An 18,494-nucleotide genomic window follows, 5' to 3' on the forward strand; every position below is an offset into this window, starting at 1 on the left:
ATCCAACCCCACTTCAAAATCACTGAACTATCCCTTCAAGTCCATAATGCTGTAATGACCGAGGAGTGTAAGACCTTATGCGTGTGTGGTGTACAAGGCTGCTGCTTAAACAAGGAACACATGCAGGCACAACACTGTTCACAAACCACTGTTCTCAAACTATACTACACAAATTACTACGTTCATTATCCCAAGGCACTTACCATAGTAAGGGCCGGACACCGGTTTTCAGCCACCATCTTCAACCGACCCCGCAGCTCTGTCGCCGCTTCAAAAGAGGCCAACCTCAGCAGCATCGCTCCCCGTACCCTCTCGTCTTACGGGCCGGTTGAAACTGCTCCAAAGATTTACCTACCTCTCTTGGCATTCCTTTCCCCTTGCTCGACATCATGTCTCTCTTTAGCATCATTACATATGCTCATTCCATTCCCGAGGTTATCTCCTACTCAAACCCGCAGTTTCCCGTGTATCATACTCCGGGCATCCATCTCAGTCTCTTCCGCCTCGAAGTAGGGAATCCCAGACTGCATAGTCTAAATTCTGGACAGCGGTCCTCCCTGGTTTATCTGGCATTACATCCAAAGCGATTTAAACAACATCAGAAACGTCCATATGTGTATATCCATATATCCAAATGCACCTGGATGATCGAAGAGACGGCAACCCCATTCAGAGACTCACTTCCCCTATGACCTTCAAACCCTTCATCCCCTACCCTTCGACCTTCCAACTCTTCATCACTCACCCAATGACTTTCCAACCCTTTCATCCCTTACCCCCCGACTCTTTCATCCTTTTGACCCCTCATCCCTTCATCGGTTACCCTTCGACGACCCCCTCATCCCTCCCATTTTCCTCATCATTGCAACATGCGTTGTACGCAATGAACTTCAATATCCATAACTTTGGAGGTGTGGTCCTTGTCAGTAAAATTAAGTTTTATAACTAGGTTCGGGAACAAGGAACACGCCTCAAACACATCCATTTTCCGCACACTTGTTCTTTTCTTTCCTACATTTTAATATCCATAAGTTTGGAGGTGTGGTCCTTGTTAGTGAAATAGTCCTTACAAAACGAGAATCGCTTGCTCTTGGTAGATTATTTTTTACAAGCTGATAGGCCTATAAGGTCTACATCAGTGTGTGTGTGTGTGTGTGTGTGTGTGTGTGTATGTGTTTGTGTGTGTGTGTGTGTGTGTGCGTGCGTGTGGGTCCCCACTGTTGGCTCCACACATGAGGTAAACTATGTATTGTGAGTGTGAATAGAGTTGTGTGGCAGAGCAGGGGATTAGCATGAGAATGGTGTGTGAGTGCTAGAAGGCCAGTACTGTACAGTACTTCTGTCACTCTGCAACTCATGCTCTTTCACCTCAGCTCGACTCTCCACCGCCGTCATTGTTGCCTTACTCCAACCGTTCTCAACCTTCCTTGTTATCGTCTTCCTGCTGCCAGGAACTGGTGACAACATGGAGGATGTCCAAACCTTCCTGTACTTTGCATACGGCAGCAACCTGCTGAAGGAGCGGCTGCAGCTCAAGAACCCCTCTGCAACAGTACACTGTGTGGCCAGGCTCAAGGTATGGTCTGATATGAAGTGTTCTGTTCTGAACTATAAACACTCAAAGTATTTCATTCTCTCTGTTTCAGGACTATAAATTAGTGTTTGGAAACCATAAAGGCTTTGCCAGTGACCGGTGGCGTGGAGGTGTGGCCACCATAGAGCACAGCCAAGGGGATGAGGTGTGGGGTGTGGTGTGGAGGATGAACATGTCTGATCAGGAGTCTCTAGACAGGTAAAACTTCGTTTGTAGAATTTCTTAAATACCCACATTTCCTGTTTTCCTGTGAAACGTTTGTCTGCTAAATGTGTTTTTGTGTGTGCACGCATTCAGTCAAGAAAATGTGATGGTTGGTGCCTACAGTCCTGTGGAGCTATTGGTGAAGACAAAAGGCCAGGAGCTCAGCTGTCGCACTTACATAATGAACAGCTGTGTTTATGCCCCACCATCACCACAGTACCTACAGGTAAGAGACTGCTTTCACTGCATCCATGTTTGTGAGTGAGGCCACCTAACTGGAGGAGGAATTTCTTCTAGGTCACTGTGAATTATTTAAGTTTAAAGGAGACATAGTACAGCACATAGTCAGGTTCATAATTTTTATTTTTATTACTTGCTCCAATGTTCAGAAAACACATCAGTTTCCTGCAGCTCCTCTTGCCCAGCCTCCGTATGAAACACTTGGTTTTAGCTCCTGTCTATTTAAGGCCCCTCCCTCCTGATGAAGCCCAGTCTGCTCTGATTGGCCAGCTGGCCCACTGTGTTGTGATTGGTCAATTGCTTCCAGCGGATGTAGGAAGTGTCGAACTCCGCTATGCTTTACCTGGCTTTGACTAACCAATAGTTGTAAGGTACCTTGGGCACCACCTGTAACACCGTGATATCATGGTGGGAACCTGAAGAGACATTTCAGGAATCTACTGCCTCAGGACCCTCATGAAGGTGGATTTATTGTTGTTTTAAGCAGCTTTATTTTTAACTACAGTATTTGTACTTCTTAAAGTGGCACCAGATTGTAAGTAAACACCATGCAATAATGAAGCTCTCCCTATAAATTTCCAGCTATTACCTCAGATAGCCATTGTTGTAGGTTTAATTTGCCTTATTCCATGTAATTTGAGACTTATTGGCTTCCTCTCTTAAGAATGTAACTGACTCCTCCTGCTGGCATTTTCAGGCAGTGCATGGAAGGCCAGGGAGTTTTGCCTGGCATGGTAATTTGGGGGGATGTTTAACAGCTCTCCCTGCCTTACTTCCCATGAAAGCTCATGGAAAGGTAGGGACATGTGCTCTCTCTATCTCAGGCATTCCACGTATGCACGTGGAAGAGTAGGTAGGTTATTTTTGTATAGGTCTTTAGCTGCTGCCCTCCCTGCCTCACATTCCATGTAGGCTAATGGTAGGGCAGGGAGGTGTGCTCTCCCTACCTCAAGCTTTATTTAAGCTGCTTTAGCCTGCACCTGCTTTTCATGCTGTATCTGACCTAATCCATGTCATGTGTTGTCATTGATCCTCGGTCTGTTCTGTGCTGGTGGTCTTTAACTGCTGCTCTCCCTGCCTCACATTCCATCAAGGCTCATGTAAGGGTAGGGAGGTGTGCTCTCCCAACCTCAGGCTTTTCCAGGTATGCACGTGGAAGTGCAGGGAGGTCCCCAAATAGCAAAATATACTGCCAAACACATCTAACAATTATTGAAATTAATACATTTTGTCTACAGTGGTCCTGACTGAACTATGATTAACAGAGTGGAGCGGTACGTGAGTACACTGGGAAGGCTCCAGATATTGGCTGTTGGTTAACTAAGATAAGTTTAGTTCATATATGGATCAGTATCTTTAATTTCATTGGTGTCCCATAACAACGTAAGGACTTCAGTAACAATCTCAGCCAGTGGTGGATTTTTAACTGGATATTTAAGAAAAAACATCTGTGTATAACTTGAGACTTAATGACCACAATTAAATGAATGGTGAAATTCTAACCAGTCACCCATCGTAGAGGGCCTTTGAGTGACGTATGACATTTGGTGTTTTGAATTGGGAGGACGAAACAAATACACTCATGAATCAGGTCAGGGACATCATCACCTACTGTATTCACTCGCACCTGTTTCTCTCTGTGAAGCGTCTGGAACAGGGATCAGTTCTGGTCACCTGACCGTGTGATCATCAGGTCAGCATGCGGAGAGTGACGACGTGGCTTTGTGGTCACAGCTTTGTCCTCTGTAGTCCATGTACGAACCGCTAGATGTTCCCAAATTCCCTGGGATCTTTGGATCCTGACATAATGTAGCTCACACGGCTGTAACATACGGAAAACAATAGTGCCCAGTATAATGCAGAGGTGGAAAGACTACAGTACATTTATCCTGTACAGCACCCCAATCCAGTGCATATTTATTACATCCAAATATATATATATAAATATGTATATATATATACTACTATCTATGTCAGCTAAAGGGAATCGGTAATGTGATGAAGACGGATCCTTGTAGACGTCGACAGAGGTCTGCTGGTTAAAGATATTTGATTTGTGTAATATAACAATGAAAGAGGATTTGAACAATGGGCACTTCACCATCAATGTATTTCTAATGCGTGATTTGAAAAAGCTATCTTTCAATATTCTTTATTTTGAAGACCACGGCCACTGTGAGTCTTCCCAAGTGGCACTGAAAGAAATTATGAGACCTGCTGAGCAAAGAAAGAAGGGGGCGGGGCTATGGGCTATGGATGACATCATGTTTCATAAATGAACCTGCTCACTGTATCTAATGGGATTGGCTGACAGGTTGACGATGATAATGATGATGATGATGGAACAATTGATGTATTGATCTTCATTGACCACTGCAGGTGATCATGATGGGAGCCGAGCAGAACAGTTTGCCAGAGGACTACCGGGAGAAGCTGCGGGCGATCAAGACCAACATGTACGAGGGTCCTCTGCCCATGATGGCTGAGCTAGAGAGAGAGAGGAGAAGAGCCAAAGAGAGAGAAGACTGTCAATGAAATATCTGCACAATTCAGGTTGACTTTTTCTTTTAATCATAGGGAAGTCCTTGTTACACTGTATTCAACCCAATACCCGTGGCTTCAGTTCACCTCAGGTCACATTCATACCTGACTTGGTTAATCTGAATTCCAGAAGCCAGGACTAGTTCGGACACCACTCAGAGAATACAGCGACGATGGGTCCGTGGTCTAACTGGACAAGTTTGTACTAGTGGAGTGAATAAGATCGAATATGCACAAGGTATTTTGCATCTAAGAGTGAGACTTAAACCATGAAGTTTATTTTTGTCCGATGTGGAGGTAGTTCTGATTTTGACCTCCACATTGACCAGGCAATTGATGAACAGAATTTCAGGCTGTCAAATTTTATTTATCCATTTACACTTTTTACCTTGGCTTAAAGGCAGAATGCATCAGGTATTCTTCATTGTTACGGTCTCGTTTCACATAGAATGGAAGCTAGATTTGCCGAGCATTGTTGCTGTCATGTCAACGTCTCTTAAACCACCCAACAATGACATCATCCGTTATCCGTACAGTATGTTCATGTGTTCCCTGTCTGAGCACATCAGCTTCCTGGGCATGAGCAAAGGGCAACGCACCTCACGGCAGCCTTCTTGCACATTAATGAATCAATGAATTCCTTAATGAATCATTTTATTAATAGGTTTCACATGAGCAAAGGAGAAAGATAATGAAATGCAGAGTCCATATATAAGGATATAATACTGACACTTATAGATGCAATGACAGTGTGGTTAATATTACGGATAAGGATAATAACAGCCTTGTGGATTTAATACCTTGTGGAAATACTGTTAATGTAGAAAAAAAAAACAGATGACTTGGAGGTTAAAAAACTTACAATGAAGATCAGTGGCCTTAATTTGGAGTGAACGAAACATGAAAGACACATATGTTTCTTTGATGCTCTTTATGAAATGTAATATTTGTTTCTGTCCCTGCTGTCACGTTTGTAGTTTACAACTTGTCACGAGCTCTTGAATGTGCCACATCAAAAAACCCTTTCTGATTATTTTTGGGGGCATTTTCTTTTAGCAAAGAGGATAATTCATATTAACTGGGCATACATTATATATTTGTTCCATTAAAATGCTCAACACCAATTGATGGAATGAAATATTAAATGTCAACATCATAAAAATTGAATATTGAAAACTATAGTCTTAATTCCTTATTTTCTGTGTTTGGTAACATTGTTCTTGTTCTCTCTGTTAAAGAATACAATAAACTGTAACTGTTGTTTTTTTTGTTCTTTTTATGTGATGCAACGAAGCATAACATATTGTATTAAGGGTGAGAGGTGTAGGACGGATTAAATGTCTTAAACTAGATGAAGTGGGTTTGGTGTATTTCTACTTCTCATGTCATCTCCTCACTGAGTTGTTTGTTTGGTGCGGACCTTCGCACTTTTAACACAGAACACTTTACGCTAATTGCAGGCAAATCAAAAAAAACATGAAACAATTTAAAAATGAGAGACAACATCCACCAACATTCAAATCAGTGATCTCTCGAGAAATAACCCAAATATGAAAGCTTGGTTGGGATATAAATGAGTGCAGGAATCTTGAAGGTCAGACTATTATGAAAAAGTTTAAATTAATGTCAGACTACTGTTATCTATCGATATATATGTGTATATAATGGAGGCCTTTGTCACTTACATGTCTACAGAAGTTTTGTTTTTGGGGAATTTGCTGAAACAGCTTATTATTTAATTTGTCTTCTTGGGAGCATCTTAGCTGTTCCCAGTACTGCACTCTCTTCCTTTTAATATTTAAAATGTTATTAATCTGACCAACAATACAATGAATTTAATTTGTTTCATCACATCATGGAACTTGAACTACAGTCCTGAATGCTGAGCCCCCCGCAGGCCCTGACAAACATGGTCTCTTGTGTGTGTGTTTGTGTGTGTGTGTGTGTGTGTGTGTGTGTGTGGGTGTGTGGGTGTGGGGGGGGGGACGACAACAGTTAAGTGGGACACAGCGAGAATCCACTCGTGGGTCATCACCCGAGCAGCTGTATCCCCATCCGAGAGTCCCGGTGACCTGAATGGAGCAGTTTTCTTTGAAACAGTTAGACATTGAAATGCCTTGAGTAGAGATCTAGTTAGACACCAGTTCAATAAAATACAAACAAGTCTTAACAGGCACTCGAGCAGTGACTGGAAATGCATACGTCACACAAGTACATAACGGCCATAGCGTGTTTCATGACTACAGCCCGGCTGCTTTTCAAATTGCGATTTTATTGCTCAACTATATTTTAACAGTGTGAAAGTCTTTAATTGGGCTTCCACCACTGCGGGCACGTTACACAATCACACAATAATCTCAGAGCGCAATCAAAACAAATCATTAGATGGAGCCTGCGGCTGTTGCGTGCAAAAAAAACGGGGCGATTTAGCCGCAGGATGTAAAACAGCATGAGAGCTTGTAGGGTCAGGGGTCACCGACAGGCGGACCCAGACGCCGTCCTATCTGGACCCAGACCCACACACACACACACACACACACGCACCACTGGTTTAGTGGCCCATGGGAAGCTCACAGATGTTTGCATGAAGAATGTGAGCAAATATTGTTACTTCACTGTCTGTTTTGTTCATCCGTATTTGCAACGCTGTACGTTTTGCCCTCATTTTTTCTTGACGTGAGAAGAGAGTACTTGTTATTCATAATTCCTCTAGTTCTGTATGAAAACATGACAATTAACATTGTGGAAATGTTAGTGAATTGGAGGCATATTTCCTTAGTTGATTTGACAGTCAGTTGTTGTCAGCTGTCGATACAACCCTACACTTCAATATGGCACTGAATCATAACACAAGTTGGATTACACGTGACATTGGGATGGTTCCGGACCTCTGCTCGAGGGGCATTTCTCTAACTGAGCCTCCTTGAATATGAATTGAATCCCCCCCTGATTCCTGGAGACCGGCTGATTGTGGCAGGTTCAGGGGCGGACGAGGACAGCTTCACTGTGGGGTTAAAGAGCCTTTACAATCAAACATTCACCTGGATTCCCTCCCATGTGTCCCGCCCATTCCACCCTCAGCAGCCCTCCCTGTGGGTTTCATTTAAGCAAAGAGGAAGGTTTATGTCTATATTTATGTGTGTGGGCATCTTGACATGTGCAGTAGATCCTCACATTATACAGAGGAACCTCCTCCCGACGCACTACAGCCACGGTGAGCTCATGGGAGAGCTGGCGGAGCGCACGCCTCCACACACCTCCACACACACACACCTCCACACACACACACACACCTCCACACACACACACACCTCCACACACACACCTCCACACACACGAGCGCGGATCTGTTTCCCCGTCGCCCCACTGCTTCGCCGAGGCTCGGCCGCTGAAGACGCTCGCCAGACGCACAGATGGAGAAAGACGCGAGACCCAGCTGGGACAGCCCCGTGGAGTTCTTGCTGGCGTGCGTCTCCTACGCAATCGGACTGGGGAACGTGTGGCGCTTTCCATACCTGTGTCAGATGCACGGCGGTGGTAAGTGACCGGGCCCCCGGTGATCTCTGCTGACAGAAGACGCGTTGTATGGTCGTGGACGCGTGACGCGCCAAATCGGATTTGTCCAAGTTGACCAAAAAAACGATTCACTGTCATCAGCGTCGCCACTGTCGTGATTCAGCTGGACGACAAGTCAGTGTAAATAATGTCCAACCTCTCAGAGTGATGATGCATTCATAGGTGAAGAGATGATAGAGTTATGCTGAGGCACCCTATCCACTGATCCTGGTGGAACCTTTCCGAACGTTTACTTATCACACTGAATGAGCTGTTGTCAAACAGTGTCAGTTGACTCAAAGTTGAAACGAGCAATTAAGTAACCCGAGGTCACATAGGGTAGTAGAGGTGTGTGAAGCCTACCAGTAATTACACACTGACCACAAATCAATACACAATAGATAAAATTACAAAAACAAATATTGGTTTATCAAGGACAAGACAGAGATAAGTAAAATCTATGTATGTATGTATGTATCTATCTATCTATCTATATAAATATATATATTATAGTATAACAATGTAAATCTAGTCATGCAGGTACAGTTCAGTTAATTTTTGGATATAATAGGTAACATTTAAGAAGTAACATGAATGCAACACATAACGAGTTACATTCAACAATTAACATGTGATGAGTCATTTAACAAGTGACATGTACCACGCAACAAATGATAGGTAACAAGTAACATGGAAAATGGAGTAAATTTATAATTGACCCATAATTGACATGTAACAAGAATCTGTAACTGTAATTAGGTCCAAGGGGGAAATTTGAAAGCCCAAAATTTGAATTGAATAATATTGAAAGAATATTAAAATATTCATTGTTATTTTCGATATACTGTAGGTTGCGTAAAATCCTGCGTGTAGACCTGACGTGCTCTACTGCACTTTGTATTACTAGTAGCTGGAGGACGTATTTTTTCACTGCTTTAGTTTTCCGCCAGAAACCAGTGAAAAAAAACGTTCCCCAACGTACAATTGAACGGATACTTTTTTTTGTTAGGTAAGCATTTAAAAATGTGGCGAAAAATAAATTTTTCCCTGGTCCCCTCTGCAACAGGACTGAGACTTACGCTACTTCCATTTCCCCTCCAAACTCCAAACAATGACATCGCTTATCAAAATCTCCATAAGGTAACATATTAACTATGCAGAAGTAATTCATTCAACCCCACTTCAAAATCATTAAACTTTCCCTTTAAAAGGTGTTTGTGATATGCTGTCCCCATCATCAGTGTTAGGTGTAGGAAACATATAAGGAAATAAACATTAAAAACTATTTATGTGAAGATAAACCTCAAAAAGGTATATTGTAGGGATACTGGATTGAACTTGATTATATAGTGACGGTGGGACACATTCTTTGCTCTACATTACTGGACTGAAATTAAATCTCGTTTTTGCTGATATGGTAAAGTATAACTATCTTTCCACATTCAGGAGGGTTCTTGATTCCATATCTTATCATGCTGTTTCTGGAGGGTCTGCCCTTATTCTGCTTGGAGCTTGCCATCGGTCAGAAGATGCGTCTTGGTAGCATCGGGGCATGGACTGCCATCAACCCTTATTTGGGAGGAGTAGGTAAGTGCTGACGGAATAAAGTGTAGGAGTATAGCATTAGGGTCGAGGGGTCGAAGTGATGAAAAGTCGAAGGGATGAGAATTCGAAAGGATGATGGGTCGAAGGGATGAAGGGTCAAAGGATGAGGGGTCGAAGGGATGAATGGTCAAAGGGATGAATGGTCAAAGGGATAAGGGGTCAAACGGATGAAGGGTCGAAGGGAGAAGGGGTCGAAAGGATAAAGGGTCGAAGGGATGAAGGGTCGAAGGGACAAGGGGTCGAAAAAAAGAAGGGTCGAAGGAATGATTAGTCGAAGAAATGAGGGTTCGAAGGGTCGAAGGGAGGAGGGGTCGAAGGGTCGAAAGGATGAGGGGTCGAAGGGATGAGGGGTCAAAGGATGAAGGGGTCGAAGGGATGAGGGGTTGAAAGGAAGATGTGTCGAAGGAATGAGGGGTCGAAGTGTTGAATGGATGAGGGGTCGAAGGGATGAGGGGTTGAAGGGGTTAAATGGATGAGGGGTCGAAGGGATGAGGGGTCAAAGGGATGAGGGGAGAAAGGGATGAAGGGTCGAAGGGATGATGTGTCGAAGGAATTAGGGGTCGAAGCGTTGAATGGATGAGGGGTCGAAGGGATGAGGGTGTCGAGTGTTGAAGGATGAAGGGGCGAAGGGATGAGGGGTCGAAAGGATGAAGGGTGGAAGGGATGACGGGTCGAATAGATGAAACGTCGAAGGGATGATAGGTCGAAGGAATGAGGAATGAAGGGTTGAAGGGATGAGGGGTCGAAGAGATTAGGGGTCCTTGTCCCTGAACCAATAAAACTCCATTACTAGAGTGCAAGATGCAAAGTTGTGGAATAAGGCCATATTCAATTTGTGATCTTACAGAGAACTTATACGGTTCTAAATGTTTGACCTCCCAGATAACTTCAAACATTGTATGTTAAGAGGTACATATAAAATATGTAAAATTGCAAACAAATTGTATATGATAATGACAATATGAAAATTTTTGTATTATTCATTTTTTGTATTCATCTTGTGTTTTAGGTCTGGCTAGTGTCATGACTTCCCTGTATCTGTGTCTCTATTACAACATCATCAATGCATGGAGTTTCTGGTACCTCTTCAATTCATTTCAAGTGAGTGAATTACAAGTAGCTGTCATTTGTTCAATGTATTCAACAAAATGCTGGTTGTGCTTTGGATATTAGGATAACACACTTAATATCTGTATTCTTTCCAACTCAGTCGGTCCTGCCCTGGGCAGAGTGTCCCATCAATTCCAACCGAACAGGACCTATAGAGGAGTGTGAACTGGCCACGCCCACCCAGTACTTCTTCTACAGGGAAACACTGGACATTTCTTCTTCGATTGAAGAGAATGGGGGCGTTCAGACCGGCCAGGCACTGTGCCTCCTGCTTGCCTGGGTGATTTCTTACCTGTTTGTTGTCCGAGGAGTAAAGTCAACTGGAAAGGTAAGAGGCCCCAAGGCGCTTCAATTATAAATACTGGAAGCACACACACCCACAGATATGTACATGACCCCGTCCTGTCTGTAAGTTGTGACTGATGACTTTTAAGCAACGCTTAAAAAAAGTCAGGGACTGGGAAATTACAGAGAAATAAATTGCAATCAAGTCATCATTGATAATCTCCTTTGGATTGTAGGTAACAAACTTAAAGGGGCAGTAAGCGATTTTTTTCCTGGCACACACAAAGAACCAACAGTTAGCAGACCGTGAGGAAATATTCGCAGAATTTTACAAAAAGTGTATTGGATTAAAATCGCTTACTGGCCCTTTAAACTCTTCTGGGTGCATCTCCAGGCTTGTCCGTCCCGTTCACTTCCAACTGAACAGGACCTTTAGTGTTTATTTTCTCTTTAACTAACTTATACTGTAGACATTTTTTTTCTCCTGTTTGATTAAGTAAATGGACGATTTGTTCATTTTACCAGCATCAGTGTGACTCAGTGGTTAAAGATAGTTTACACAAAACATTCAAGCCATTTTTGTACAAAGCCCCTATGAAGTGATTTAATCTCAAATTTCTCAAAATGATGACAGTAACTACCACTGTAACATAAGATGACTATTGAACTATTCACTCCTGTGTTTGAACTTTGACCCTGACTTTTGTTGTGTGGCACCACTTTTAGGTGGTGTACTTCACCGCCACATTTCCATACGTGGTCCTCCTCATCTACCTGATATGGGGCTTCACTCTTCATGGTGCCATCAATGGTGTGAAATACATGTTCACACCCAAGGTAGGGTCATGTTGGGCATTTTGTTAACATTTAACAGTCTCTCGTGTTCAATTGCGGATATTTTCTCATCAGGTGCATCGGGGCAAAAATAACATGCCTGTGTCTACTTTTAGATGGAACAGCTTGCCAACCCCACTACATGGGTCAACGCAGCCACGCAGATCTTTTTCTCTCTGGGTTTGGGTTTTGGGTCGCTCATAGCTTTCTCCAGCTACAACCAGTACAACAACAACTTTGAGCGCCAGGCCGTCGCCGTGTCCATCATCAACAGTGGAACGTCCATCTTTGCCAGCATTGTCACCTTTTCCATCTATGGGTTTAAGGCGACCATCAACTACGAGAGCTGTCTAGAAAGGTGTGTCTTGTGCCAATGTGTGTGCATATGTACTGTTTGGACTCTGTGGCCTTGTAATCTGCATGTGTGTGTGTACTGTGATTTTATATATATTTTTGTCATTGTTGTTATTTCTTATTTGGTGCAATTTGAAGCCGAAAAAAGACAGTGAGAGCAAAGCAAGACGGATCGTGTACATGACATCAACACAGAATAAGACAGAACAATATTGGTGATAACATGAGGTTGTAATCAGATGCAAAGGTTTATGTGGTGTGTATGAAGTGTATGTGGTTATAGTCTGGAATAGATACGGGTGATAAAAGACACCAAGTGCACCTGCATAGTGTGGCAGAAGTCAAGGGGAACACTATGCTACACAAGTATATTTTTACTTTAAAAAAATTGGGATGTTGCCCGCCTTGGACGCAACCTGTGTTAGGGACTCGCCCCTCTGCCCACTGCTTTACCACCAGTTGTTGGCTTAGGGTTTGCAGAAGCATGTTTAATCGGGTGTTTGCAGGTTTGTGTACCTGTGACCATGCACAGTGAATAAAAAGATCAACAAATAGGACTCAACAACATGTGCAGACGGTTTAGGGAGCCACAGATATAAAGTGAGGTAGATAATAGAGAGAGTAATGCAAACACAAAGGAGGATGAGAGGGTTTGGGTTGGATGTGCTAGTGAGGTTTAGGTTAAACAGGTTAGGTTGGTAAGTCACATCAGTGTTGGTCATACCCACTGGTATCATACTGAACCATACCCAGCAAGTGGTGAAGGATATTGAAATATGACGTTTGTGTACTTTTCATGTAACAGACCCTTTTGTTCCCGCTGCAGGACACGCATACTGCTGCTGAACACCTTCGATCTGGCTGAGGACAAAATCACGATGGACACGGTGTTTGAGTGGATTGAGAGGCTGAACGCGACGTACCCGCAGCAGTTCGCTGAAATCAGCAGCAAACTGGAAACCTGTGACCTGGAGAAGGAACTCGACACTGTATGTACCTCATCGTTGGAGATTTAAAGATGTGACGTATGGATGTCACGGATATAGTAACCAAAATCACCACGGTTATCAGCTGTGTGTTGTTTTTTAAATATGATGAAAATGTTCAAAAAGTACTGATACATAAACCTTTCAAAAGAACGGCTCAAAGTTCTTTACTTTCTTGTAAAAGATCCATCTCGTGCGGAGATGTGCCGGTGTTTGATTCCGCTTTACGACATAAACACAATGAAACGGCGCTCCCTCTCTGCATTCACTCTGTAGTTCGCTCGACCACCGGCTTTCTCGACGTGCAGGAGGGGAAACTGAAACTTTAAAAGTTTGTGTTCTGCCCTGAACCTAGACAACACTTTTGTCAACGCCAAGATGTGCCCATACTTCTGACTTAGTGGGTCTTAGGACGACTGAAAACTATCCTGTGCGCTGTCACTGCCTTCCGCCATGCTGCGCCTGTGTCCGGGAGAGCTGGACAGTGTTCACTGGGGTAATCTAACGTGGAACTCAACTGCGGCTTTAATGATAATTAAAAATTTAAACGGTAGAATTAAGCGCCAGGAATTTCACAGTGAAACCTGTAACTATTTCATCCTGCCAATACCCGCCTAGAGCTCTAAAATGTGTATTAAGAGAACCGGACTCAGTTGTGGGCGGAACAAGGGGTCAAAGCACATTTCAGTTTCCATTCCAGGCCTTAAGTTCTCTCTCTGTCCTCTGTTCCAGGCAGTGGAGGGTCCAGGTCTGGCCTTCATAGTTTACAGCGAGGCCATTAAAGACATGCCGCTGCCTCAGCTGTGGTCGGTGCTATACTTCTCCATGCTCCTGCTGCTGGGAATGGGCAGCATGCTCGGCAACATCACCGCCATCATCACTCCGCTGCGGGACTTCAAGGTCCTTTCCTCCATGAGCATCGAGTTGTTAAATGGTGAGATCCAGATACGGTGGTAGTGTTTTTTATGTACGTGGCACGGATTTCTCTCTGCACTCCCTTCAAAGTGACTCAGACATGTTTGTTTTTTGCGACACGTTGCTCAAATAAGAGGCTTGTCTGTGTTTTCAGGGTGTAATGGGCAAATCAGATTTTAGGATTTAATTTGTCCCATATTACTGTGACCAATCAAGGATGAAGGTGAAAGGTTGAACTGCCAAGAATTCCATTGGGACTTAAAGCTACAGTGTGTAATATTTGGAAGAACTTCTGAACAGAAATTGAATATATTGTCCACAACTATGTGTTCATACATGTATAATCTTTTTTCATCAACTCTGTTCAGCGTATCGCAATTTCACCTAATCAACTCCCCAAGAATACCATATAAGGCTTCGTTCCCCGCCACATGTCAGGAAGTGTTCATACATAAGAGTAGTGATGAACGTATGAACGGTTCTTGCGAGCTCTGGTTGAGGTCCGTGTTCGTGGGCCACAACCAGCCAAGAGATCCTAACTCGATTGGTTGTACGCTCTTCTTCTTCTACTTCTGCGTCATTTTTAATGGCGGTTGGCGACGAGCCTCACAGGCGCATTATCGGCACCTTCTGCTCCGGAGGGTTAGGGGTTCGAAAGAAGTTGTCGTTTGATGTTAAATGTAGTGTACGACGACAACGAACCCTAACCATAACCACAATCCTAACCCTAGCGGCCAAAACAGAACTCAAAATATCAGAAATTATTATTAACTAAGAATTCACCAAAAATAATTTCAAAAAAATTGAACACCACAAAAACTGGAAAATGGAAAAGGTAACCAAATAATTATAAAATCCAATCGTTGGAACATAAATACAACTGAAAACGACAAACAAACTTGTGGGAATCATGAATAAAAAAAGAATGTATAGATTGAGGACAGATACATCACCAATATATGATCAAAGAAGTAACAAAATCCAATCATTGGAACAAAAAAAAACGAAAACGACAAACCCACGTATGGGAATCAATTAAAAAAGAATGTTATAATTTTTATAGAAAAATTACGTCAACAGAAAAAAGGAAAAAGCCAATCATTGGAACATAAAAACGTCCAAAAAAGACAAACCCAGCTATTGGAATCATATAAAAAGTATTTATAATTGGTGACAGATGACGTCACCAAAAGGTAATCAAAGAACTAACAAATTCCAATCATTGGAATATAAAAAACCCCCACAAAAACGACGAACCCACCCATGGGAATCAAATAAAAAAGAATATTACAATTTTAAAGAGCAATGACGTCACCAAAAAATAGAATAAAGTCAAAACCGGACCAAAACCATAAAACCATAAACGAATACTCAGAAATAAAGAGGACACATGGTACTGCATGGAAGTAAAATGACGAAGTGTGATGGAGAGTTGCGGTCTACGAGCGTCGGCCCGTGCACTGCCTTCGATTCCCCGCCCCCACCAGAATCCAGATTTCTGCGAATGTGTGTGTGTGCGTCAGTGACCGAGTGTGTGTTCCGCCCGCAGGTATTGTGTGTCTGTTCTGTCTGCTGCTCGGCCTCGGCTTCACCACCACGTCAGGGAGTTACTGGTTCACCATGTTCAACGACTACGGCGCGACGTTCTCCCTGCTGTTCGTCGTCCTCGTCGAGGTCATCACCGTCAGTTACATCTATGGAAGTAAAAGGTTTGTGTTGTGCGTCTGCGGCCCTGCAGTTCAGCTTTTGGTTGTTCTGTTTTCTGTTCGGGCAGTGGCTCCATGACATTCTCTTTTCATTTCAAGGTTCGAAAAAGACGTGGAAGACATGCTCGGTCATCGTCCAAACTGGTACTGGAGGATCATGTGGAAATTCATCAGTCCTCTTCTCCTCATCACCGTCTTCGTCTTCTACATCGTCAACTACATCAGGGGCGGGACGCCCACCTACCAAGCATGGAACAAAGAGCTGGTGAGATTTTTTTACTGATGTCCTGTACATACTAAATCATGAAATCATGTGTGTGTGTGTGTGTTCTCTTGTGCCAACAAGACAGATGAACGACATCATGTTAAAACTCTTCAGTGATGAACTGATTTGTGTGAAGGGAGGTGTTGACTGTGGCTGTTGTTTCTTCAGGGTCAGTCCGTGGTGACGGAGTATCCGGTCTTCGGTCAGGTGTTCATCGGGCTGCTGCTGGTGTCGTCCATCAGCTGCATTCCCCTCACCGCTCTGTATGTCTACTGCACAAGGACAAAACGTGGGAACCGTCGCCGGCAGCTCACTGTGAGCACGGTATCTGCTGAAGGGCTCGCACCATGACCCCCGCACGTCTGTCCTCAGACACGGCAACGGTACAATTATTTATCTGCTACAAAAAAAAATCCAAAAGATTAAAGGAGACATATTATACTCATATTCAGGTTCATACTTTTAATTTGTGTTACCACATGAAAAGGTCTACATGCTCTAATGTTCAGAAAAGGAATCAGTTTTCTCATAATGTCCATTCCTGTACCTCCTCTTTTCACCCTCTGTCTAAAACGCCTGGATTTATTTTAGCCCCGCCTCCTGATAAACCCCAGTCTGCCCTGATTGGCCAGCTGGCCCAGTCTGGTGTGATTGGTCAACCGCTTTCAAATTTGTGTTGGAAATGTCACGCCCTTCACCAGAAAAGTGGAAATTCTCCGATTGCAGGCGGGGTTACCCCCAAAAGAGTCCAACTGTATAATCTGAACCAGTTGTTCAGAGCCAGGCTTTAGGTTTTAGTAAGCACACGAAAAAAAATGACATGGTGGACTTTTTTCACAATTTGCGGGCCGGCAGGCTCTGCAGATACCCACATGTATGTGCACAAACACTGAAAAAGTGATTTTTGCATAATATGTCACCTTTAAAAGCAAATCTGCTCCTCAAAAGAAAACAAACCGGTGGTATCTGGAGAAAAGCCACAGCTTCATCGTGGAACATGTTATTAATGCAGATACAGTTTATTGTAGCTGTAATTCAGTGTTTCCAATGACACTAGTTCACTAAATGATCTTGATATGATGGATACATGTCTGTAGATATGTACCACACTCTACCACAGTAGATTAGTTATTTTTAATGTTATGATGTTTCATATCCCTTGAATAGTCACGTATCTCTTCAGTAGGGCCAAGCCAAGTTCATTTGTAGAAATACAAAATCCCTCGGTGGGATTTTAGTCAAGCGACAGGATTACAGAGAGCCACGCTCTGCTGCCTATTAACTGTAACATTTCCTGTTTTATGAAAAAAGGAAATTTTTGAAGCATAACAGAAGAGGAAACTCCTAGCAAACATCACACCACATTGAGTTTCACCTGTTTGAAGAAAATAAGATGTTGGACTCGAGTCTAGTCATGTAATCATAGCTTGTATTGAGTTGTCTAGTTAGTAGATTTGTGTAATCTCTTTGTACAAAAAACGTTTTCCTACATATGATGAATTTTTTGATAACTAGTTTTATATCTGTTTGATATCTGCTGCGACTCCCTGTCTGTAAGAGTAAAGCAGAGCACATGAAGTCACTTGTCTGAACCATGAGCAGTGCCACGGGCCAAATATGAATGTAACACTGAAATGCATTGCTGCATGCAACGTGTGAACTGTGTACATATTGTACAAATGCGTCTTCCGACGACAATGAATTGCAATTAAAAAGTTTCACATTGATTGAAATCTAACCGAGTGCGTCATTCTGGTTATTTGGTCATTCACTTTTGGCATGTCATGTGATGTAGAGCTCGTCAGTGAAGAATGTTTATCACCACCGCTCTGGATTTAACTGCTTTTTTTTGTTTTTGCTCTACTATAACTTTGCAGACATCTGCCGCACATTCACACCGCTCTCGTGAAAAGTCTGACCTGGATACGGTATTTCATTGAATGTGACGAAGTCGGAAGTTTGGCGGCTCGCAGGTTGGACAGGTCTGACCTGCAGCAGCCCCCCCCCCCAGCTCACTGAGCCTAATCTGAACCGGCATTTTAATCTTGTTGTTCCCTAATCATTTGATCCCCATCGGGGCAAATGAGCCCGAAAAATGAAAAACATTGTGGTATTAGCAGAGGTAGAAAAATGTACTAAAAAACCCTTCACACGAAAACAAGAATTAACACCGCAGGGACCTGATACTGTAACGACATACAGAATTCCGTCTTCACGGTCAAAGACGTGCTACATCTGGTAAAAGTTACAACAACCGTCAGGTTGTGTGTGAGGGACGAATTAGGGAAGAAATGAGTCGA

General features: G+C 43.1%; 2 protein-coding genes across 4 annotated transcripts; both read left to right on the forward strand.

The window, feature by feature from the left end:
- Window positions 1–1,128: 1,128 nt before the first annotated feature.
- On the forward strand, window positions 1,129–5,925 carry ggctb (gamma-glutamylcyclotransferase b). Of its 3 annotated transcripts, none has more exons than XM_035607632.2 (5): window positions 1,129–1,237; window positions 1,452–1,576; window positions 1,647–1,792; window positions 1,892–2,024; window positions 4,418–5,925. In XM_035607632.2, the coding sequence occupies exons 2-5, from the start codon at window positions 1,466–1,468 to the stop codon at window positions 4,571–4,573; spliced, it is 546 nt and encodes a 181-aa protein (XP_035463525.1). In that variant the 5' UTR covers window positions 1,129–1,237; window positions 1,452–1,465; the 3' UTR covers window positions 4,574–5,925. The 3 variants fall into 3 exon arrangements, with proteins under 3 accessions (XP_035463525.1, XP_035463526.1, XP_035463523.1); XM_035607633.2 differs by lacking the exon at window positions 1,129–1,237 and having other exon boundaries at window positions 1,300–1,576; window positions 4,418–4,591; window positions 4,710–5,925; XM_035607630.2 differs by lacking the exon at window positions 1,129–1,237 and having other exon boundaries at window positions 1,301–1,576.
- Window positions 5,926–7,726: 1,801 nt separating this feature from the next.
- LOC118284658 (sodium- and chloride-dependent transporter XTRP3A-like) lies at window positions 7,727–17,932 on the forward strand. Its single transcript, XM_035607556.2, has 11 exons — window positions 7,727–8,116; window positions 9,581–9,721; window positions 10,749–10,840; window positions 10,950–11,177; window positions 11,861–11,971; window positions 12,085–12,326; window positions 13,149–13,311; window positions 14,041–14,242; window positions 15,773–15,932; window positions 16,029–16,194; window positions 16,363–17,932. The coding sequence occupies exons 1-11, from the start codon at window positions 7,993–7,995 to the stop codon at window positions 16,543–16,545; spliced, it is 1,812 nt and encodes a 603-aa protein (XP_035463449.2). The 5' UTR covers window positions 7,727–7,992; the 3' UTR covers window positions 16,546–17,932.
- Window positions 17,933–18,494: the final 562 nt, after the last annotated feature.

Source organism: Scophthalmus maximus, chromosome 10 (assembly GCF_022379125.1).
Source record: "Scophthalmus maximus strain ysfricsl-2021 chromosome 10, ASM2237912v1, whole genome shotgun sequence".
Taxonomy (NCBI): Eukaryota; Metazoa; Chordata; class Actinopteri; order Pleuronectiformes; family Scophthalmidae; genus Scophthalmus; species Scophthalmus maximus.

What these genes read in the sequence shown, in the direction of transcription:
- ggctb (XM_035607632.2), top strand. Translation starts at nt 1,466, where the DNA reads ATGGAGGATGTCCAAACCTTCCTGTACTTTGCATACGGCAGCAACCTG. An exon ending in ACTGTGTGGCCAGGCTCAAG is followed by an intron (nt 1,577 to 1,646) that starts GTATGGTCTGAT and finishes TCTCTGTTTCAG; the next exon opens with GACTATAAATTAGTGTTTGG. An exon ending in CATCACCACAGTACCTACAG is followed by an intron (nt 2,025 to 4,417) that starts GTAAGAGACTGC and finishes TGACCACTGCAG; the next exon opens with GTGATCATGATGGGAGCCGA.
- LOC118284658 (XM_035607556.2), top strand. Translation starts at nt 7,993, where the DNA reads ATGGAGAAAGACGCGAGACCCAGCTGGGACAGCCCCGTGGAGTTCTTG. An exon ending in GTGTCAGATGCACGGCGGTG is followed by an intron (nt 8,117 to 9,580) that starts GTAAGTGACCGG and finishes TTCCACATTCAG; the next exon opens with GAGGGTTCTTGATTCCATAT. An exon ending in ACCTCTTCAATTCATTTCAA is followed by an intron (nt 10,841 to 10,949) that starts GTGAGTGAATTA and finishes TTTCCAACTCAG; the next exon opens with TCGGTCCTGCCCTGGGCAGA.